The sequence below is a fragment of the Sorghum bicolor genome, chromosome 6, assembly GCF_000003195.3.
Source record: "Sorghum bicolor cultivar BTx623 chromosome 6, Sorghum_bicolor_NCBIv3, whole genome shotgun sequence".
Taxonomy (NCBI): Eukaryota; Viridiplantae; Streptophyta; class Magnoliopsida; order Poales; family Poaceae; genus Sorghum; species Sorghum bicolor.
In genome coordinates this window covers 7,168,728-7,192,619 of record NC_012875.2, presented here as the reverse complement: position 1 = coordinate 7,192,619, position 23,892 = coordinate 7,168,728, and the positions used below count along the sequence as shown (strand labels likewise).

Here is a 23,892-nt window from a genome sequence, read left to right as displayed (position 1 = left end):
TGAGTTGTACGAATTCGTGACCGACAGTAAACCGATGTACATAGAAGATGTAAAAATGGCATGAACAAGCAAGAGTTAAAATTATAATAGCAACTCTTCAAATAGATGAACTGTAATGTCGTATCTCTAAACTTATAATTGTAATGGTATATTGGTATGAATAAAAAACCCTTTTTTATGCACACACACAGATATGTTCGTTAATAAGACATATAGGTTGATTCTAGAGAAATTTTGCTGCAGGACACAAAAAAAATATAATATGCTGATAGACACCGCAAGGAGCGTAATTTTCCCAGTACAATTATAAATTTGGGATTCTTTGTTGTGATATACCGCAGTCAATATTTTATTTTTTTTGAGGAAACGGTAGGGAAGCTCCCTACCTGTTCTTTTTTTTTTCATTAATATGAACAAAATAATAACAAAGGGTAACTGTACAACTATACAAAGTACAAGGCTTGTAAAGCCCAAAAAGCAAAAAAAAACAAGTAATCAGGAGAAATTCTCTTGCCAGATCTTAGGGGGGCGGACATCTTCCTCTTAGCCTTGATACACACCAGACTAAGGTCAGCTTTGAAAGCTTCTTTCCATGTCATTAAGGAGGCGGGCATATTATCAAAGATAATACCATTTCTTGATTTCCAAATGTTCCAGCAAACAGTGATGAAGATTTCTCTGAAAATGTGACTGCCGAAACTGAGTCTGGCCTGAATAAGCATGTCCAGGGGTGGAATGGAGAGATCCTAGTGTATTCCAATCAAATTCCAGCAAGCGGTGCTGAATGGGCAGACGGAGAAAAGGTGATGATTGGTTTCTTCTGGGCCATTGACACAGAGGACACAGCTGTAATCATCGAGGGACATGTTTTTCCTCCTCAAAATATTTCTTGTACTGAGCCTATCTTTGAGTGAGAGCCAGGCAAAGAATTTGTGCTTATCCAGTGCACCCGATTTCCATAGCCAGCTGAAGAGAGGAGAGGCTTCGAGCGTCCCTTGAAGGGCAATGTAGGCTTTCTTGGAGATAAACTTTGGACCCCAGGTATAACTCCAGGAATCATGCTGGGTTGGGTCACAATGGAGTCCATCCACGATCTGTGCTAACTCATCTAGTTGAGTCGAGGCTTGGGCTGAAAGAGGTAGATAGAAGGTTCTACCAAGATCATTCTCTATGAAGAATTTGAGGGAGTAGTTTTTTTTAGCGAAGGAATGAAGATGAGGCATCTTTCGCTCTAACACCTCATCCGACCATGAATCATTCCAAAGGGACACTGTGCTGCCAGCACTGTGCTGCCAGAGTTGGGGTGACAGAAGGAGAAGACTCTGGATTTGCTGAAAAGTTTAATAATGTCCTTCCACCAAAAGGAGCCAGTGGGGTTTTTTGCATGGGGGGGATGTTACTGCTGTGATACAGTTTGTTCCATGTAAGGTTGACCCATGGTATGTTGGCATGGTTGTAGAACTTATCTAGGAACTTCATGAGGAAGGCTACGTTCTGATTATAGATATTGATTATGCCAAGCCCCCCTTCCTCTTTTTTCCTGCACATGGGTTCCCAAGCAGCTAGGCAGGTCCCTCTTCTATGAATATCCCCTTTGCTCCACAAGCAGTGTTTTCTGAATCTGTCAATTTGCTGGATGACTGCAGGGGGAATGATAATGCTACACATGTAGTAAGTTGGGAGGGCAGAGAAGACCGAGTTCACCAAAGTGAGTCTGCCATGGTAGGAAAGAAACTTACTTACACTAGAGAGCCTTTTCTCCATTTTAGAGATTAGTGGGCTGAATTCCTGTACTGCCGGTGTCATGGTACCCAGGGGGAGACCCAGATAGGTGAAAGGCATGGTGCCAACCTTGCAACCGAAGGTTCTGGGAAGGTGAAGGCTTTTTCATTGAAGACATTGATGGGGACTAGAAAGCTTTTCTGGAAGTTGACATTCAACCCCGTGGAGTCTGAGAAGGAGCGAAGGAGGCCTTTCAGTGTAAAGAGCTGTCTTGCATCGGCTGGCATTATCAGGACAGTATCATCAGCATATTGTATTATCAGGAAGAACTCTTCAAAATCATCAGACAACGGATGCTTCAGGAGACCAATCTGCCAGGCTTTGTTAACAATTGTCTGGAGCAGATCAGCTGCTAGGACAAAAAGGAGAGGCGAGAGAGGATCACCTTGTCTGACTCCCCTTCTGCAAGGAAACGGTTTACCAGGCAGGCCATTGAGGAGGACAGAAGAATTCCCACTTTTTAGGACAACCTCAGTCCACTTGATCCATCTGGTAGGGGAACCCTTATGCTTCGTCACCTCAAGGATAACTTGATGTTCAATTTTGTTGAAGGCCTTCTCAAAGTCCAATTTGAGGATGATAATCTCTTTCTTAGAGTGATGGCATAAATGAAGGAACTGGAATGCCCAAGCAAGACAATCTTGGATGGTCTTGCCTTTGATGAACCCATACTGGTTAGCATGTACAAGCCTTAGGATAACACTTTGCAAGCGAGTTGACAGGAGTTTCGTGATGCATTTAACTGAGTAATTCAAGAGAGAGATCGGCCTGAAATCATCGACAGTCTCAGGGTTGGGCTTCTTGGGAACTAAGGCGATATAAGAGGAGTTGATGCTTGTCAGATCCGTGCAGTTTGCAAAGAAATCATTGAACAATCTTAGGAAATCAGCTTTTATGATCTGCCAACATTTCTTGATGAGTTTGCCATTGAAGCCATCTGGGCCTGGTGCATGATCAGAGGGAATGCTTTTAATCACCAGGAGGAATTCTTCCTCACTGAAATCATTAGCTAGGAATTCCAAGTCCTCTTCAACAAGCAGTGAGGGTAGGTCATAGGAGATCCCAGAGTAATCGGAGAGGCCCATCCTGTTTTTGAAAGCTGTCCACAGCAACCCAGCTTTTTGATCATGATTGGTGATGATAGTCCCATCAGTGTCAGTGAGACTTGCAATGTGATTCCTTCTATGGCAGATGGAGGCCGACGCTTGAAAGAAACTAGTGTTCTCATCTCCCAGCTTGACCCACCTAATGGTGTTTATTTGCTTCCAGTAGTTTCTTTTAGCCTCAAGAAGATGGGCAATGTGTAATTTGACCAAGGATCGCAAAGAGCCCTCGAGGACTAATAGGGGTCTTTGTTCCTCCAAACCATCTAGTAGGAGGAGAACCCAGTCACAGTTGTGAAGAACTCTGTTGAAATTGAGGAAACTCTTTCTCCACTGTTTCAAGCCTATTCTGACTTGTTTGAATTTGGCACTAAGGGTTTGAGCTGCATTTGCAAAGTAGGTCGTGCTATTCCAATGGAGATCAACTATGTTTAGAAAATCCAGATGATCTGCCTAGTAATTTTCAAACCTGAAGACATCTGTTTTTGGGATGGTGCTGCCAAAACTGAGGACAAAGGGGGTATGATCTAAAATAGGCCTCGATAGGGTTTGAACTGTGGTGTCCATGTAGGAGAGGTTCCAGTTTGCACTACAGAAAACCCAGTCTAATTTTACTAGGAGGGGGTTTAGTTGCATGTTGCTCCAGGTGTAAGTCCTTCCACTGAAAGGGATCTCAAGTAGCTCAAGGTCAGAGATAAGGTTATTAAAAAGATTCGTATCACCTATATCTCCACCAGGCTTATATCTGTCATCAGAGGATCTGTACATATTGAAATCTCCTGAAACAATCCAATCATCAAAGAGACTGGAATCAAAATTAAGAAACCAGGTCACAAAGGCCAGCTTACCATTAGCATGGGAGGGGCCGTAGACGTTGCTTAGGAAGAAGCAGTTGTTGTCCAGATTGTTAATAAACTTGATTGTGACACAGTAGGCATTAGCCTGGATGGTGGAGTCCGTAAAGATGGAGCTATTCCACAACGTGATGATACCTCCCGAGGCTCCAGAAGAGGGGGAAAAGGCAAAGGAGTCGAGGTTTTTGGGGCAGAAGTTCTTGGTATAGAGTTGGTCAAAGGATTCTCTCTTAGTCTCCTGTAAACACACGATTTGACAAGAGCTTTCACTGATCTTAGCTCTGATTGCATCCCATTTCTCCTTTGAGTTAATACCCCTAATGTTCCAAACTAGAATGTTAAACCTTCGACAATTATTCATAGGTACACAAGTGTAAAAGATAAGGGGGGCTACCCCTCCAGGGAGCAGCGAAGGCAACAAACTGACAGTAAATGAGAAAGAGGGAACTGTAGCAAACTTGTTCAGGATAACTGAGGCCAAACCATGGCATTACATAGAGATTATTTTTGCAGCACGCAGGCTGCTCACTGACTGTAGCGATAAAAGAGACATAGGACCAGACCGAAACTCTAACAAAAGCAAAAGCAAAGGACATCACTGAAGCAGTCCCCAACGGGCAGACACACCATTGAGACCAACTATTCATCATTGTTGTCTTTGGAGAGAATGGCAGCAGACACAACACTAGGGTGTATCTAGAGGAACCCAGTAGCAATGCCTTCCACAATCTCCTTCGTCAGGTAGGGTGCAGGCGCTGGCATAGGGGGAGATGGTGGTATCATGGCCAGGGGTGTTGCTTCGACTATCTCCTTCTAGGGGATTTGTACCCGTCAAGCTTGATGGCATTCCTCTTGCTGCGCCTCAGGAACCTATCATCAATCCTCTCCTTGGCCTTGACAGCCCTTCTCTTCCTAGGTGTGAAAAGAGATGCTGCTATTTCTTGGACATCTTCATCAGCCTCTAGGTCCTCAAGTTCAGCACGGTTCGTGGCCGGATCCTTACCCTAGTCAGGCAATAGGAAGTCCAGCCAGGCCAAGGTCAGAAAGTCACAGAAGAAAGAGGGAATGAGGGTGTCAGGATCAATATCCAAATGGTTAAGATGAATAAATGGAGATCTCAGGGGAAGCTTAGATATGTGACTTATTACCTTGATGATATTGCCGATCAGAGAGGCACCAGGGGACAGAGTTTTGGCAGCAGGAGGGGGACTAGTCAGAGTACCATCCTCCAAAATCTTTCTCTTCATAGCAACAGACCTGATCTTAGGTTGAGGGGGATCATCCACTGAATCCTGGCGAGTCGAGACATATCTGTCTTCAAACACCATGCCTAAGTTGGGGGTTTCCAGCTGCACAGAGTGTTGGCCTGGTATGATAATGGTAGCCTTCTAACCTGCACCTCCTTTCTGACCTTCACCTCCTCCCTAATTATCAATCACCATGTTTGAGCCCTCTGCATTGGAGTTGGCCGGCGTGGCAGTGGGGTCACCAGGTGGGACGGGGCCCATCCAGTGAGGGGCCGGGACCGGGGGGATGCAGGGGACCGAGAGTCACATAGGCCTCTTCATCAGGCAGTTCTTGCACACTATTCTTCTTGAGTACAAAGCAGGGAACAGTCCAGGACCTACCCTTGGTGGGAAGCCCTGCGTTGACCTTCATTGAGTCTGGGATTTTCCTGTCGTCGTTGAGGTAGACTTTAGCCACAATACGCGCTAGACTTGGAGCATCATCCCAGTTTGCCAGAATACCAAAGGAGGAGACAGCCTTAGCAATGTGCTGAGTGGTACGCAGATCTTCAAGAAAACCCAACATCATGACCCAGACTTCCCTATCAAGTTCAAAGGATCTGGCATTCTCGGCTTCATCGTGCTTAATGAAATGCAGACAGTAATTTCCAAAAGCAAAATTTGGTCCGAGAAACCTTTCTCTTTCTAAAGGACTACAGAACCTCACATAAGCATCACCAACAGGGCAGGGCTGAATATCTGTAACACAGACCTGGTGCACGTCGACGAGGAAGTTCTTGAGTTCCTTGGCCAGAAGCTTGAAGTCATCCTTGTGCACCGAGGGTGTCAGCTTCGCGATTGCCAGATCCTCGTTGAGGAGGGAGTAGCAGCCGGTGACAAAAACTTCATGGCGAAGCGGTGGCCTCAGCGGGGGCTCGACCAGCGTGAACCCTGGCGGGACGAAGGCGTTGGGTTCAACTGGGAAGTTCGACATTGGGGGATCCGGTGAGGTGGTTTCAGCGGTCCGGGGAGAGTTTGTTGATGCAAAAGCGGATCTGCAAACACAAAGGGCTAATACCCGATTCAAATGTTAAGGCGTGCCAGCCGATTTGACCTTACTATCGGCAAAGGTGATAACTCGAATACTTTGGTCCCGACAACAGCGATGCTGAAAGGTCTGTTTGGTTTTGGTAATTGAGTGACAACTTAGGTGGACTAATAGTGTTTATGTGAGATACACAGGAGATTAGTCCACAGGTGATTATGTGATGATGGAGGAGCTCATTGCATATGAGACATGACATGGAGTCATGTGACCAAGGTGGAGAAGATCAAGATGAGGCTTGGCTCGATGGACCGGTTGCAAGAGTGAAGGGCAAGTCGGAGGCTTTGAAGCGAGGGACCGCGTGTGACGGTGAAGCTTGAGCAAGACTTGGCGCCGATGGACCGAGGCAATGGTGAAGAGCAAGTGAGGTCAAGATCGATGAACCATTATGGTCACGTGATGATATGAAGTGGATCATATCATTTGGTGATTGGTTGGTGCATGTGTTGCATCAACATTGGAGGAGATGGAATGGAAAGCGCAAGGCAAAGGTATAACCTAGGGCATTTCCATTTCACCGGTCATAGGTGTGTAGAGAAGTTTATGACCGGATTTAGGATAGATGGCCGTACTATCAAGAGGGGCAAACTTGTTTGCATATCGGTCATCTAGTGCCACTGAGCGATCTAACTTTGCATACGTGTTAGGATCAAGTGGCGTGACAAGTTGAGAGGCTAACTCCTTTGGGAAATTGTTTGTGAAAATGCTAACACACTTGCACTTGGTGGTGTACACTTGGTGGTGTTGGCACATTTGCAAAGGAGGTGGAGTTCCTAGGGTTGAGAGGGTTGTGGGTTCCTTTCTCCCTCCTGCCGAGCTTGCGAGGCGGGATTCGGCGCTTTTGAGAAAATTAAGTGTATATTTTCTATTGCGCCGGTGGGAAATTTGGAGAAGTTACGGGAGTGTTTCTCAGTAGGAAACACTCACCGGACGCTCTGCGCGGAGGCACCGGACGCTGGCCTTTAGCGTCCGGTGTGCTGTCGGGTGCAGCAGAGTGCACCGGACGCACCGGAGAGAGTCCGGTGCTCAGCGTCCGGTGTGCGGGCGTTTTGCGACCCTCTCTGCGCATGGGTCCGGTGAGCACCGGACGCTACCGGTGCTTAGCGTCCGGTGACCGTGCGAGTTTACGGAGCTCTCTGCGCACGGGTCTGGTGTGCACCGGACGCATCCGGTGTGGACTAGTTGAGCGTCCGGTGGTGCTGTGCAGGCGCGCGTGTGCAGTAGCCGTTGGAGGCAACGGTCGAGTTCAAACGGCTAGTGACACGTGGCTGACGCCTGAGCACCGGACGCTAGAGATTGAGCGTCCGGTGGCTCCCTGTGAGCGTCCGGTGCCCACGTGTTTCGTCCAGTGAAGGGGCAACGGCTAGTTTAGCCCTTGGGGCTATAAATAGAAGTGGTGGCCGGCCTTGGCTCGGGTTGAGCACCGTTGGGACTTAGTGTCCATGCTTGGGGAGTGCTAGTAAAGCCTCTAACTCACATATGCTTGATAGTGATCATCCGATTGTGTGAGTGAGCGATTCTAGTGCGTTGCATTGAGAGATTGCATTGAGTGGCACTAGGTGTTCGTGTTGCAAGCCGGTGGTGCTTGTTACTCTTGGAGGTTGCCACCTCCTAGACGACTTGGTGGCTTGTGACTCCGTCGAAGCACGCAAGGAGATTGTGCGGTGCTCCGGAGAAGAGATTGTGAGGGGTACAGTGCTCACCCCGCGGGGATCGCGAAGAGCAACTCTAGTTGAGCGAGACGTGAAGAGCAACAAGTGGTCCGGCCGGGTCAAGTGCTAGAGCTTGTGGTAAGCACTCCACGTGGGAGAGTGTGACTTGCGGGTCACCACTAGCAAGAGGATCGGCGGCAACCTTGGAGCTTGTCTCAACGGGGACGTAGCTTGGTGGCAACCAAGTGAACCTCGGGAGAAAATCATCGTGTCAACATTATTCTTCCCGTTGGTTTGCAGTCCCTCACACAAGCTTGTTCTTACATTCATATACTTGTGCTTGTGTAGTTGCTCTTGTAATTAGGGAGCTTGTGTAGCTTGCTAGTTACCTTCTTGCTTGTGTAGCTAGAAGTAGTTCCCTTGCATGACTAATTTGGTTTGTGTAACCTTGTTAGTCACATTGCTTAGTTTGTGTAGCTAAGTAACTTGCGCTCTCTAATTTGGCATTGGTTGCCTTGTTATTGAGCATTGCTAGTGAGCTTAGGAGCTTTGTGCTTTTGCTTACTAGTTGTGTAGGAGCTCCCCGGTTTACAAAGTACTAGTGGCATAGGTTTGTGTGACCTTGCTTCTAGAATTGGTTAGGTGAGCTCTTGCTAAGGTAGCACCTTGTTTGCTTGTTTAGGATCTTTTACAAGGTGCTAGAGAACTTAGATAGAGGGGTGTAGTCTTGGCTAGACCGATAGTTTTAATTCCGCATTTGTTTCGGTTAGCCGGTGTAGTAAATTTTAGAAAAGACTATTCACCCCCCTCTAGTCCGCCATCTCGACCCTTCAGATGCGCCCGGATGTCATGGCCAAGAGGTATTCACACGGAACTCGAGAATACGCCGAGCTTAAGTCGATGAACTCCTAAGAACTCGTAATAAAAAGGAAAATATGACGAAGTCGTCGAAAAAGTAGATGCTGGAATATGAGTAAAAACATGTGTTTGATTGATTGATAGATGTTTCATTACAAGGCCCTAGGGTCTACATTTATACCCTACTCAAAGAGCTACAATCAGACACGACTAGGACTCGAATTCCAAATCAAACGGAATCCGTATACAAAACGAATTTAAATATCTATGGAAAACATAAAACTATCCTCCCGTAACAGACCGGAACATCACCACAAGCCAATCGGCAACCTTCATGTTCTCCTTCTGAGTCATCGGCAGACTTCTTATCATAACCATCGGCAAAGACTAACGCTGACCATCGGCACGAACGCGTCACCACTTCTGGACTTATTCACATTCGGCTGTCTCTTCATCAGCGACCGCCCTCATCGGCAACTCCCCTGCAGACTAGTTACTGTTGCTCCATCTGCCGATCTATACTTTACCGATCCCTGGGTACGTGTCTAAAAACGGTGTCAACAGAGTTGGATTCAGGTGGCGTGACAGAGAATGAGGGAGCTGTGGTATTTAAGGGAGGGGGGCCTGACCCTTCGCCTTCTCCTTTGGAAATGGGCCTGTAAATCCACCTTTTACCAATTTTGGATCGACAAATGGAGGAGGAATGGCCATAATTGAAGCACAAAAGGCATCTGATCGTCCCCATGCAATCCTTCTTAAAATGTCCTGGGCCCAAGCAATTGAAGCAGCGAATACGATCTTGGGACAGATCAACATTGGGCCTCGGGAGTTGTTGCAATCCCGGGGGGCAGGCCCTAGAATGGAAGGATTAATGGGCCCTTTTCTAGGCGCAAGTTTGGGCGTCAATCTAAGGGGGTCAATATTTACGCAGTCCCAAATTCGAATTTGAATTGGATGAGGGGGAGGGAGGGAACCCGGGCCGATGAACTGGTGAAGGACTCAAGAACTGATCTTGATAATTTGTAGGGTATTGTAAACGGAGGAAAATCGATCTGGCTGATCTAGCCGGTTTCTTCAAGATCTAATTGGATTTAACCATATCGGCATAAGATTTCTTAGAAGATTTGGAGTGAACTAAGCACCATTCTGCCTCCTGCTCTGCAGTCCAGAGATTAATCTCTCTCTGCCAGTCAGGTCCTCCTCCACCCCAGAGGTAGAAGAAAGCCTCAAAGAGTTTACAGGCGAATCATGAACCCAACATTTTTGCAGGATACTGAGAACTTAAACATCCACCCCGAAAGATGAGTAACATTGAAATCCTTTGCAACTCCTCCAAGACACGATTGAAGAAGTAGCCCAATAGAGTCAGCATTTAAACGGACTGTTGAGCGCCCAAAACTCGTAACAAGATAGAACTCAGGGAGGGGGGAATCAGATGTGGGACTAACCGAGCATCCAAAGCGAGCACGGACAAGATCTTCAAACTTGGCACCTGGATCAAAGTAGAGATCCGAGAGCCCCACCATAGTCACCAAGCTCAGCAGGGGGATCCATGGCCGACGATGGAGGGGTGGGGAGGGGGGATGGGGGAGGACGCCATTCTAAATAAAAACCGTCAATATATTTTATTCATTTCTCAGATTCGCAGAGAGAAAGCAGAATAAATGACTTTTTTGCCCTCATCTTCAACCTTCGGCCATTCACTTATTTTTGCCTAACACATTGTCGCCGCCTTTTCTTCTCCGGCGACGCCCACGACCGTGACGCCGAGCATCTCCACCGCGTCTCCGGTGGTCGACGGCCTTCCACGAGGGGCGGATGAGCTAGAGGAGAGCACATAGAAAGCACCAGTGGGGTCCTCTTTGGTGGAAATGGCTCGGGAAGCACTGGTGTTGGGTTGAGGCGGACGTAGTGGCGGAGCTCGGTGGAACTCGACAACACGACCATGGATCCAACACTTATTTTTGCCTAACACATTGTCGCCGCCTTTTCTTCTCCGGCGACGCCCCCGACCGTGACGCCGAGCATCTCCACCGCATCTTCAGTGGTCGGTGGCCTTCCACGAGGGGCAGATGAGGTAGAGGAGAGCACATAAAAAGCATCAATGGGGTCCTCTTTGGTGGAAACGGCTCAGGAAGCACTGGTGTTGGGTTGAGGCGGACGTAGTGGCAGAGCTCAGTGGAACTCGACAGCACGGCCACAGATCCATGACGAGGGTGGGGTTATGGCCTCTTTGTGCCACCCTGATACCAACATAGGAGAAAAATAGGTAGGAGGTGACCAGATTTGGTAGATCGTAGCTCGACCTTGGGTCATCAATGGCGGCGGTAGCTTTAGGCGTTGGAGAGATGGAGGAGGCACAGGGATGGGTTGAGTGGTGGTGGCGTGCTTATGCTGAGCTTGAGTGCCCTTTATAGAGGGAGAGAGAAAGAGGAGGAGGAGGAGAGGGCTGGGTTGCAGAGGGCTCGAGCACGCCGTCAATGGCGGACTCGACGCATAGGAGAGTGGGTCGCGGTGCGCTGCGACGCGCAAGGACGTGGCGTGGTGGATGCGGGAGGGAGGAGCTTGGTCCTCGCAGTGGTTCTCGGTTCTTGTGGACAGCTCAGTCGTGCTTTTGGAGCTTCGCTCCCTGGCAATTGCGAAGGGGACAGGAGATCGGAGGAAGGGGACGACGAGGCGGACAATGGCAACAGTTGCAGCACCACCAATCACCGTAAAACAATGCCGCCACCATGTTTTTTTTAACTTTGCCACCATGTTACCGGAGATGAGCAGCTGTGATGGAAATACCTGGCAAAAATAAGCAAATAGCCGAAGGTTGAAGACGGGGGCAAAAAATGTCATTTTTCCCACCTATCTCTCCACGAATCTGAGAAATGAATAAAATATTGGTTGTGGTATGTTATGGCAAAGAATTCTAAATTTATAATGGCACTGAACAAATTCTGCTCGTTGCGGTGTCTATCAGCATATTATGTTTTTTCTCAGTGTCCTACAACAAAATTTCCCTTGATCCTATTACTCTAGAAAAAATTGCTTGAAGGCAATATGTAAGGGCGTGGTTGGTTGCCGCAGGCGAGCTGGGATGGAGGGCCGGTTTAGGCTTGTGGGAAGCATGCTGAAAACTATGTACTTTACTTTGGTTGGTTGCAACTTAGTCATGGGACCGTGCATCAGCCATCCCGGCTCGTGGTGGGAAAGAGATATCGAGAAGACAGAGACGCGCGAGAAGATGAAGAGCTGCACGATGGAGGAGGGGGAAGGAATGAAACGAAGGAGGCAAATGGTGCAAAGCATGGAATCAAACCAGGCTCTTGTTTAGTTCACCCAAAAATAAAAAACTTTTCAAGATTTCTCATCACATCGAATCTTACGGCACATGTTTGGAGCATTAAATATAGATGAAAATAAAGACTAATTGTACAGCTTGCCTGTAAATCGCGAGACAAATCTTTTAAGCCTAGTTATTCTATGATTAGACAATGTTTGTCAAATAAAAATAAAAATGCTATAATGCCAAAATTAAAAAAAATTGGATGTAAACAAGACCCAGGTTACAAGGCCTAAGTGCATCTCGAGGGAACCAAACCAGGTCACAAAAGCCGAAGTGCATCGTTTGGTACCGGATGGCCCTTTGGAGGATGCCCACTGTTTAGTGCATCGCCGACTTAGGCTATTTGGATCGTGATCAGGGTTGTTTGGTCATCAATTTACTATGATAATGTGCAGAATGTTAAGTCTTGTTTAGTTCCTGATTTTTTTAGATTCAGCTGCTGTAACTTATATATTTAGGAAGTGTTTGGTTGAGGGACATGGTATTAAAGTTGAACAAATATTGTATCTTATTTGACAATTAGTGTACAATTATGGACTAATTAGGCTTAAAAAATTCGTTTGACAAATTACTCTCTAGCTATGTTTTTTGTTTTGTAAATAATCCGAGGGGGTGCAACTTGTCTTATGGGTACAGAGTTCTATAAAATGTGGGTGCAAATATGGTGAAGTTTTGAATCTTTCCACTATCTTTTTATTTTTGCGTGAGTGCGGCCCCACCCACACTGAGTAACATAGCTCCGCCCATACATATGTCCAAACATTCGATAGTAGGAGTATAGATTAAGCGTGGTGCTTAGGCTATAGGCTTACATTTAGATATGTCTAGACCCACGGATAGCTGAGGTAGCACCAGGTGGTGACAGCCCTGATTGCCTACGTATTCCCTCACATTTGGTCTAGTTCTTAAAACATAAGGCTCGTTGTGCTTCGTGCTTGAGATTCAAGATAGGTACGCCTCTTTGCTTGACTTGAATAACTAGTGCTATTCTTTTATTGGGTCCTCTAAATCTACTATCACTCTTATTTATCTAGGTTAACTGGTAGATTAGTTTGGTTATCTTTTACCCATCCATCTACCATTCCTAGCTCTGATTATTTATTTTTGCCCAACTCGACCACATCACCCCAGCCTTCTTTTGAGAAATTATAAATCGACACTTGTGTACTCACCAGGCGAAGTGCTACACACGATAGTTCTGTGCGCTTGCAGATCCCATTTATCTATGTAGATTGCAATCACGCCTGTTGTCCCTATTAGTGTCGAGATTGACAACCCCGCTAGGCATTAGTAGACTAGCCAACTCTAGTCTCACCTTAGGTGTAGCTAAGGTTAACTACCGACCCGACACTTCAAGGATAGTAGTTAACCTCTGTCCTTTCTTAGTAGTATTACTAAGAGGTGTCATTAATCATTTCTAGCGCCGTTGCTAGGGGCTAGACTTTGTGTCTACTTTTTATGATTGCGTTAAGAATTGCCAACAAGAGGTTGAAACTTAACGCCCATATGCGTTACCGTACGAATACGTGACTGACAATAGACCCATGTACATAGAAGATGTAAAAATGGCATGAACAAGCAAGAGTTAAAATTATAATGGCAATTCTCCAAATATATGAATTGTAATGACATATCTCTAAACTTATATAATTGTAATGATATATTGGTATGAATAAAAAAACCTTTTTTATGCACACACAGAGATGTTCGTTAATAAGACATAGATTGATCCTATTACTCTAGAAAAAATTGCTTAAAGGCAACATGTAAGGGCGTGATTGGTTGCCGCAGACGAGCTGAGACGGAGGGCTGGTTTAGGCTTGTGGGAAGCATGCTAAAAACTATGTACTTTACTTTGGTTGGTTGCAACTTAGTTATGGGATCGTGCATCAGCCATCCAGCTTGTGTGGGAAAGAGAAATCGAGGAGACAAGGACGCGCGAGAAGATGAGAGCTGAAGGAGGGAGGAGGAAGGAATGAAACGAAGGAGGCAAATGGTGCAAAGCAGGGAATCAGACCAGGTTACAAGGCCGAAGTGCATCTCGAGGGAACCAAACCAGGTCACAAGGCCGAAGTACATCATGTGGTACCGGATGGCCCTTTGGGCGATGCCCACTGTTTAGTGTATCGCCGACTTAGGCTATTTGGATCGTGATCAGGGTTGTTTGGTCATCAATTTGCTATGATAATGTCATCAGTTCGTGATTTTTTTTTTGATTCAGCTGCTGTAATTTGTATATTTAAAGGGTGTTTGATTAGGGGTATTAAAGTTTATATAGCATTTTTTTCTTATTTGACAATTAGTATCTAATGATAGATTAATTAGGCTCAAAAGATTCGTTTGGTAAATTACTCTCCAGCTGTGTTTTTAGTTTCGTAAATAGTTTATATTTAATACTCCATGCATGTGTCCAGTGACGGAGCTAGATCAAATCCGAGGAGGTGCACCTTGTCTTGTGAGAGATGGCAATGGGTAATTACCCGCTGGGTATATGCCACCCATACCCTTACCCACGAGAAAATATTTTACCCGTTAATTTACCCATACCCGTGCATGGATAAGAGTTTTTTCCCATACCTTTACCCATGCGGGTAACGGGTAACCCATGGGTTATCCTTACCCATGATTCCAAAAATACTTACAAAAAATAAATACATATTTAAATATTTCAGGCTCCTAATTTCAGCCAAAGCATCACAAGTTATTAATAAAATCATCAAATATACAAGCTCCATAAACACCTGATCAAGTAATTATACTAGATATCAAGTGGCAAAATTCACAAGTTCCCGTGTTGTGCGGCCGCTGCAAGGAGATAGGGGAAAGGGGAGGGAGCAGATGGGTGAGGGACTAGGGTTTGACAGCATTATATATGATTTTTATTGGGCTTGGGCTGTGTATGGTCATTTTGGCTCATGATTCTAACATAATGAATTGGGTTAAAATTACCCATGGATTAACGGGTATGGGCAATGCAGTCCCATACCCTTACCCGCTTTACCCGCTGGGTAAAGATTTTTTTCCATTATCTTACCCATGGGTAAAAAATATAGCCATACCCTTACCCTAATGAGGTAATTACCCATCGGGTTTCGAGTTTCGGGTAAAGATTGCCATCTTTACTTGTGAGTGCAGGGATCTATGAAATGTGGTGCAAATATAGTGAAATTTTAAGTCTTTCCACTGTCTTTTTAATTTTGCATGGGTGCGACTGCACCCACACTGAGCAACATAGCTCCATCCATGCATGCGTCGAAACATTCGATATGACAAGAGTTAAACTTTACCAGCGCCAACCAAATAGGCCCTTAGTAATTATTGTCAACTAGGCTCAAAAGATTTGTCTCATTAATTATTGACAAACTGTACAATTAATTATTTTTTATCTATACTTAATGCTCTAAATAAAGCCTTACTACCTTTTCGCAGAAAAAAAAAACAGAAGGAATCAGTAAACGTGGCATGTTTTCTTGTCAACTGCTGACAGTGCCACGATAAATGACAAGAGTGGCACACCGAAGTTTGGACCAAGATTCTTAACACGATCGTGTTCGTGTCTTTTGATTTTGTGACCTGCCTAGACCAACCCAAAACCGGCGCACGTAGGTTTGGTTGCAAACCGGCCCAAAACTGCAGTATCCGAACGGGGAAATTCGTCGGACGCCAAATCCGTTCCTCCTTCCGTCCCGTCTAAAGCCATCGAATCCGCGATTCCGCGTCCCGGTATCGCCCTCGTCTTCAACAGCTCAATTCCGCATCGATCCGAAGATTAGGGTTCCCCCGCTCGCCGCCGATGAAGGGCGGCCGCCTGCACCGCCCGGAGCCGCCGCAGACCCATCTCGCCATGGCGGCGGCGGCCCCCATCCCCGCCCCTAACCCCGCCGATGACTGGGTGGACGGCTCGTGGACGGTGGACTGCTCCTGCGGCGTCACGTTCGACGACGGCGAGGAGATGGTCAGCTGCGACGAGTGCAGCGTGTGGGTGCACACGCGGTGCGCGCGCTACGTCCGCGGCGTCCACACCTCCTTCTCCTGCCACAAATGCCGGAGGTCCAAGCGCGCCCCTTCCTCCGCCGACGAGGCCGAGGTTGCCGAGCTCCTCGCCGAGCTGCCCACCCACCGCCCGCCCCCGCTGTACCGCCGCTGGGCCGAGGTCCCGCTCCCCGCCCGCGTCCACGTCCACGGGCTTCCCGGCGGGGGCGACGGCGCTCTGTTCCGAGGTGCCCCGGCCTTTTCCGCCGCCCTGTGGCGCTGCACTGGCTACGTCCCCAAGAGATTTGGCTTCCGCTACTGCGAGTTCCCGTCCTGGGCCGACGATAATGATGGGGCTGATGCTCTTTTTGCGCTGGCCAGAGACAAGCCCAGGGAGATGGTGGATGATGCTTTGATAGGCATTGAACCGAAGAAGGAGAAGCATTACGTCCGGAGCTTGAGTTGTCGTGGCAAGAAACTTGATAGCGGTCAGCAAGCAATGCCTCCTCTAAGCAAGGCTAAGAAGAGAGGTAAATAGTTTGGGCATGATTTCCTGTTTAATTGCTGCACAAAGAGCATTCTTCTTCTTTTTCTTTTAATAAACAGTTGTTTGTTGGTTCCCTATGTGGTACAGAGCCTGATAGTTGGAAGGATGGGTGTCAGCAGACTGAGGGTTGTGGGATACAGGATTCCATTCATGATGATGGTCACGCTGAAACTAATATGGCCACTTCTGATTTGCTAACTGTTAAAACCAAGAAGAAGATGGAGGAATCCTTGGAGCCAAGTGGGGAGAAGAAAAGCTGTGAGCAAGTTCTTGAGGCTCTGAGCAAGGATGGCAAAAAGGTGCCCGTGAAGTTGGAGGTCTCATCTGGAGTTCAAACTACATCGTCCATGGTGGAACAAGAAGTGCACTCAGGGTTTATTGGGGTAGAGGTTAGTATACCTCACATATATTGCATATTACTGAATATATTGCATAACTGTATGATTGGTAGATTTGTTTGTTTTGGTGCCATAGAATGGCTGTGCTGTTTCTACTTTATGATGTGTTGCTGGAGTTTGCACCTTTTGGCTGCTCAGCACTCAAAAGGCCTGGTACTACTCCAAAGATTGGACTCACAGATACTGTTGAAATCATCAGCAATATAACAAATAGCGGGATATAACGTCTGGTGGGAGTCGACGCTACACAATGGCACTTTCCTCCGCTGCTTCAGCTACGAGTGCCTTAGTGGTGCTAAACAGGCTTCACAGGGAGGAAATTTGGTGCTGCTTTTCTTCATTCTGGCTGGAACAGGATCATCTCACCTTTCCTTGCTGGGTATCTGTCAGAGTGCCATCCTCTGCTTTGCCCTTTCTCGTCGGCAGCTGCTTCACCCTGAAATACACAGCTTCATGCTTCCCTGCCGTCCACCCAGCGCCGGCGTTCCCCATGGGAAGGAGGGCCAGACACGTGACTGTTAGTCAACTCCGATAGGGCATGGCCACTGGTGGGGTTGGGGTAGAGCGTGAGGGACAGGAGAGGGAGAGGCGCAGGGCAGAAGAGTTTGATGAGGAGTGATGCAGTTCATGTGGGCCTGAACGTCTTAGAAGTCAGGGGAGGATTTTGGGCCTTCTACGTTTTCTTTTGGGCCCATACAATCTCAGCTGGGAGTTCTCAGTCATTAACATTTTCTCTTTTCTTAATTAATCCGCTCATTGGATTAGCGGCCACTACAGCGCTATAGTGATTCTTAGCTTATGAGGCTTGTGTCCACTAAATGATTTAGCCAGCAATTTTAAACATTGATTGCCATACAACACTGCTCTCCACTACTGTAGATTCTAAACTAGTTAGTTATCCTGACATAACTTGAACATATTGTTTTTCTCCCACGCTACTAGTCATGTGTCCATGCATTATATCAAAATAATTTTTCCGTGGTTTATTACTCACTGTATGGAAGGCATGAATGAGTGTGGAGTGTATACTGTATGTATGTCTGTATGGCTCCGATACATATGGGTTTCTGATGGGAAGCATCTCGAGGTATTCCACTGAAATTTAAATGATTGAGAATATCAATAATTTGCCTAAAAAAAGAGAATATCAATAATATGCGTGTTGATAGAATCTTATGGAGCTTATACATACTTTCCATAGTACCTCAACAGATAGCTAAATGAGGAGCACTGCTAAGAAAAAAATTGCAATAAAACCTCAAGTGGGTGTTATAAGCAAGCAAACAATTGGTTTCACAATTGAACTGTACCATACAAATTCATTTCAGTCTGGCCAGTAAGGGTTTCATAAATTCTAGTTGGTGTTGGTGCTTTCTCTAGACCTGATCGAGAAGTGAAATGCCAAATTGTCTACATAAAGAGTTGAGAATTGGCGCAGATATCTTACATAGGAAGTGACAGGAAGCATCTTGAATAGAGTTCTTTGGAAAACAAGGACAAGAATGTTTTCTCAGTCATTTCTTAATCAATTGTAATCCTTGCATAACTGCCACACAGTTCAAAGCTCACGGCTCTATGTTTTTGTTTCAAAGAAATCTATTGACCTGTACCAATGTAATCATATGAATTCCAAAATCAACAGTGAACAAAATACACGCAAAACAGGAAATTAAACGCTGGTATACATGCTGCATGTCATAGCTCTGAAAGTCGACCTACACATTTACATGGGACACTTATGGCCCATTTGCACTGTTCCAGCTCTGAGATCCATGAAGGATTTGAAGTTTCTAGGATAAAACATAGTGGTTTAAGCATACATGCTTAGTCCAAATCAACAATAAAATTGCTCAACTAAATACATTAACTTGCCCACAGCTACAGCTCCAAGAATTTCTGGATAGATCAGCTCCAGAAATCATGGAGCTGGATACATTTGGTGCTCTCTCGCCAATCTCTAGCCCTAAGTACACATAATTGACCTGGCCAATCTCCAAGAATTTCTGAAAAATTGAAGAGCAAAGCAGAAGATGAAGCACTGGTATACATGATTGACCTGCACATTTTACATGGCAAACTAATATGCTTCTTGGCCAAACTCTTGTACTATTCTTGGTAGATTGGTAGAAGTTGGAGAAGCCTGGACAAATGCCCTAAACACTGATTCTTGACTGCATAGAATGCGACCGAATAGCCTTGCCTTGGTATTTGCTTAGTACTGTATAATCCCATGTTCTGGCTTGCTCTAATATTTTTACACCCCCCCCTTCAACAATTATTATTCTTTTTTTTCTAACCGAGGGTGAACCCCCATTTCATAATGGAAATGCATCAGTAGCAGAGTTTCTTGTGGATCGAGACAGCTAAAGAAGGTTGCTAGAGTAGCATCAACCCTTGCTTAACAAACCAACGACTTAAAACTACATCACAGTTATGGCTCAATGAAATCGTACATCCAGGCACATGCCTAAGCCAAACTACCAAAAAGACCAGGAACAAAAGACATCAGCCATTCATCAACTTGGATCATCTGTGAACCACCATTCTAGTACGCGGGCACTTCACTGGTATCACTTCTACTGGATGTCATCGTCCTCATCCCTTAGCATCCTGTCACTTGATGTCTTCTTTTCCTTCACCAACTTGAGTGCAATCTGGAGCATAGTCTTGACACCTTCCTCCAGTGCCTGCTTGTCGATTCCAGCGAATAAGCCTGTGCAGTAACTCATGAACATACAAGCATAGCATACTATCGACACAGGGTCATGAACAGTTTTGCCCTCAAAACAGATTTTGTTACAAGTCTTCCATATAGCCCAACATACTGGAGCAATACCTACAGCATGAAATTGTTTACCAGCAGGAAACAGTTATTATTCTATTGATAAGTAATAAGCAAATCATGCCTCCAGGAGGTAATTCGACTTTGAGTTGTCCCTCGTCTACTTTTTGCAACCAATACATCTTCTGAAAATCTGCTGTAAACCTTTCGCTGAGTGAGTCTTAGTTGCTGTGATATGGAAGAACAGTTGGCTTTTATGGGCACAATATCTTAGTTCGTCTGAATTATCTTAATATCTCTTGCCCCACCATGTCATTAGAGTCTTAGAGCTGTAACTGGGCTTCCAGATTCCAAAACAAGTAGAATAAAAATGCTGAACACTCATGTGTAAAAATCATGGTTCACTTTCGGTTGATCGTCATTGGCACAAGGAATTATACTCCTTGGCCATGTTGATAGCATGATTCATTTGGAAACACTGTAACGATGTGTCTTTCAGTGAAGGAACCCTAGCGTTCGACACCATATTCAGGGGGTTAGTGAAGAATCCACTCTATTGTGTTCTGCAGGAACCATTGAGTTGGAATCTCTTTGGCCTGAGTGTTGTTTGGTTTTAGCTCGCCTAGCTGGTTTTACTTTTACATGGCATTTCTGTAATCCTTTTTTTTAGTTTATGTGTGTAAAGGCCCTGCTGGGCTTGTTCTCTTAATGTAATGAAGGCTGGTTGTCGTGCCAGTTCAAGAAGAAACAATGTTGAACACTTCTTTTTTAGCATCAATGAGGGGGTGAACATAGTCACATACCTCTCAAGATGAATTATAACTGCATCATGTGCCTAAAATTGTTTAGATATGTGCTTGAGACTTCAATTGTCATGCACATACTGATAGGACAATGTTCTGTTGTAAAGCAGAGGCACGATAAGTTGGGCATCAAAGCTAATAGTAATATTTAGTGTAGAGATTCGCCATATTGATTGTGATTTAATCAAACTGCTGCACTGCAATTTAATAAATGGATCAAAGGTTTCATAGCCAAATGAAATCAGAAAAGAGATGGAGATACTTGCCGTAGTGCCTTCTTCTTTTTCTGTTAGGATCTGTACCTCTGTTGATGCATTTTTTATTTTGCGTAAATTAACTTGTTGTATGCAATTGTAATGTTTTTTGTTAACTATTGATGTGTTCATGGTATTGTATCAGTTGTTAGTTCCAGTGCTACAATATATTTGGTATGAGAAAGCATGGCAGGGTTGCTATCTCTTTAACCTTTTTCTCCCCCATTTTCACAGCCTTTGGAGTAAACAGTAAACATATATATTGCCATCATATGTGGAGATTTAGTTTACAGTACCATGCCAATGAAGCCGATTTATTTGTGTTCCCATGCTTTCAATATGACTCCACATTTACAGTTCCATTGTATTGTAAATTCATAAAGTAGTATATTTTCATAATCTATAATTTTTTAGTTTGCCTAGGTTTATTTTCTTATTTACTCTTTAAGTTAATTGCTTCATTATTTGACACAATGCAGGTTACAATGCATAAGCAACAGCCAGAAGGGGATCACACTATGGGCTCTAGGTCTGGCATAACAAGTTCAGGTAGCTCAAGTTCCCCAGATACTTACCTGATCCACAAATATTGGTCCTATGAAACCCAGTAGTGCTACTTCTATGTTTGTTGCTTGGAACATTCTGCAGTTATCAGAACAGGTGATGGCAAACCATCTAATGGAAATATGATAATCCATGCAGGTCCTATCAAAGTGCAAGACATGCAGGGCGTTGAAAAGCAACCAAATCAAACTTCAAATCTGCAGGTTGTTGCTGGTGTACCAGATTTACTTATCGGTCAGTCAAAACCACAGACTATTAAAACTGAGCTTAGTTCTCAGGAAAACAAGACAGCTCACTGTGTCGAGTTAGTGAGTGATGACCATGAAAGCAATAAGGAAGGTCTAGGGGTTGCTGCAGTCTCTTCAATCGTCCAAAAAGATTCATCCAAATTAACCTATGGTTCAGTATGCCATGAACATCCAAAATCTGAAACACAAAATCCGAGGCATGCAGTTGCTGAGAATCTTAACTCAACTTTGGGTTCTGCAAAAGTTTCTACATCCTTTTCTGGTTCTATCTCAATACCACCTGAGTTATCACACTCTTTGGCATCTAAAGAACCGTCATCAGGGAATAGTGATTGTTCAAAGAAAGAGGAATTGGTCTCACCAATTGTCAGCAAGCATGATTCCGTGAAATTTTCTGAAGATAGTTCCCAGGAAGTGACAAGGTACTCTGAGAAAGTTCGACTAAAAGGCTCACCGCCTTCTGCACCAAAATCATCTCAAGCTAGCAGGATACATGTCTCTACAGTAAAACATAGATTACCGGTGTCAAAGGAGCAATCACAGAAGATAGCCCTCACTGGAGGCACCTCAGCAAGATCATTCCATGGAGAAGTGCCATCACTGCAGTCTCGTAATAAGGCAGTGGCTTCTAGTTCTTCCCAGAAAAAGGACAAGATCCACCAGCGCACCATTAATGTCACACAAGATAGTTCCAATAATTCAGCATCAACTGAGCTGCGTGCATCTGATTCGGCTGCCCCATTGAGCGACGAACAGGTATGAAAATCATAAATTGTCCCAACTCCAATTTATTAGTGAAAAAGTTCCTCTTTTCTCACTTTTTTTTTGTGAAAACAATTCTGTAGCTTGCATTATTGCTGCATCAACAATTGAACAGCTCCCCCAGAGTACCGAGGGTGCCACGTTGCCATCAAGCAGCTGGTGCACAGATGCTTCATCCAACTGGAGCTTCTGTTTTTTCGAAGCGGTATTCATCACATGGAGGAAGGGATCATGCAGCGGTAAGGTTACTAGCACCTGGAGGACATAAAGGTTACCTTTTTTATGCCAATTCACCATATTTGGTTTTAATGTTGTGATGCTTCCCTGGGAGTGCAGGTTATAAAAAAGAGAAACAGAGAGGATTCATTAAAAGATAGCGAGGACACCAAGAGGACAGAAAAAAGACATAGAGTTTCTAGCACAGAGCATGCTCCTGTGAAAGACTCATGCAGATCAGCTGAAAATATAGCATCAGAACAGAAAAATCGTGGCATATGTTCAACTGGAGCCAACACTGGTTTAGCAAAGGATGATTTGATGGATACTGTTGTTTCACACAATTTACCTGGTATGTACTTCAGAGTTCAGACTGCCCATTTCATCTGGCTTTGTATACTGTGAAAAGTCTGTAAGTGGCCATATATTCTATGTACAGGATTGATTGATGAAATTATCAGTAAAGACAGGAATATAACATATGGGGAGCTCTGTGACGCTATCCATCAGGTATATATTTTTTTTGTAAGGTATAAGCACATGCCTATATTCTGGGTGCTCATGCTGATTGTATTCTACTTTTCAGCATTTTAGGGATTCAAGGAGATCCAATGGGGGAGATTCTGTGTATCGCAGCTATGTGGATGCCATCAATGATTGTCTTAGGAAGAGGAGGGAGTGGGCTCACCTTGTTGACCAAGCTTCAAAGGTAAGTTTATGGGCTTCATCATTGCTTGTCATTTTATCTGGTTGCACTTTCCTGTATGGAGTAAGGATGCAAGCTCCACTTGTTTCGGGTGATTGGGTTGACTCAAAACTTGCTAAAATAAACTAAAATGGCATGCCACACAATTACTTTAGGGGGGGGGGGGGGGGGGGGGAAAAAAAAAAAAAGGGTGGGCCCCCAAAAATGGGGGGGGGAACCCCTTGCCAAAAGAATCTGCCTTAACCATCTAATTGCCCCCCCTGGGACCAGTCAAAAAAAACAATTCCGCCCATTCCCCTCCCCCGGGGTTTTACCCCCCACGTTTGGTTCCCAAACTTCCACAAAATGAAATTTTGCCTTAAAAAAATCCGCCGGGGGGGGAAAAAAAAAACTGCCCCCCCAAAATTGTTTATTTTTTTGGAAAAAAAAACTTTAATCTTCAACTGACTGAAAAAACCCCCCTGAACCTTGACCGGGGAAACCCCAAAGGGCCCCACCCAAAGGAGGCTGGCAACCCCTGCCCCTTGGTTTGACCCAACCCCAGAACCCCTGGGAAGAATGCCCCGCTGAAACAGGCTGAATGCCATCTATGCCCAGGGTGGGGCCCCGGCATTATTTTATGGGTTGCCCCCAAGGGAGGTTTTTTAACCCACTCTGAAATTTGCTCCCCCAGGGAGGGGCTACTCCTGAGTCCCAACTAGGGATGAAAACGGATCGGAAACCGAC

General features: G+C 45.3%; 1 protein-coding gene across 2 annotated transcripts in view; it reads left to right on the top strand.

The window, feature by feature from the left end:
- LOC8085753 overlaps nt 15,480-23,892 on the top strand; it is a 16,466-nt gene continuing 8,053 nt past the window's right edge. The window contains exons 1-8 of one of the 2 annotated variants that reach the window (XM_021462841.1): nt 15,480-16,416; nt 16,521-16,822; nt 21,150-21,219; nt 21,373-22,238; nt 22,328-22,483; nt 22,581-22,812; nt 22,900-22,970; nt 23,047-23,169. In XM_021462841.1, the coding sequence (XP_021318516.1) occupies nt 15,708-16,416; nt 16,521-16,822; nt 21,150-21,219; nt 21,373-22,238; nt 22,328-22,483; nt 22,581-22,812; nt 22,900-22,970; nt 23,047-23,169 (2,529 nt within the window). In that variant the 5' untranslated portion in view covers nt 15,480-15,707. The remainder of the gene's footprint in view (nt 16,417-16,520; nt 16,823-21,149; nt 21,220-21,372; nt 22,239-22,327; nt 22,484-22,580; nt 22,813-22,899; nt 22,971-23,046; nt 23,170-23,892) is intronic. The other variant, XM_002447509.2, reaches the window with a different exon arrangement.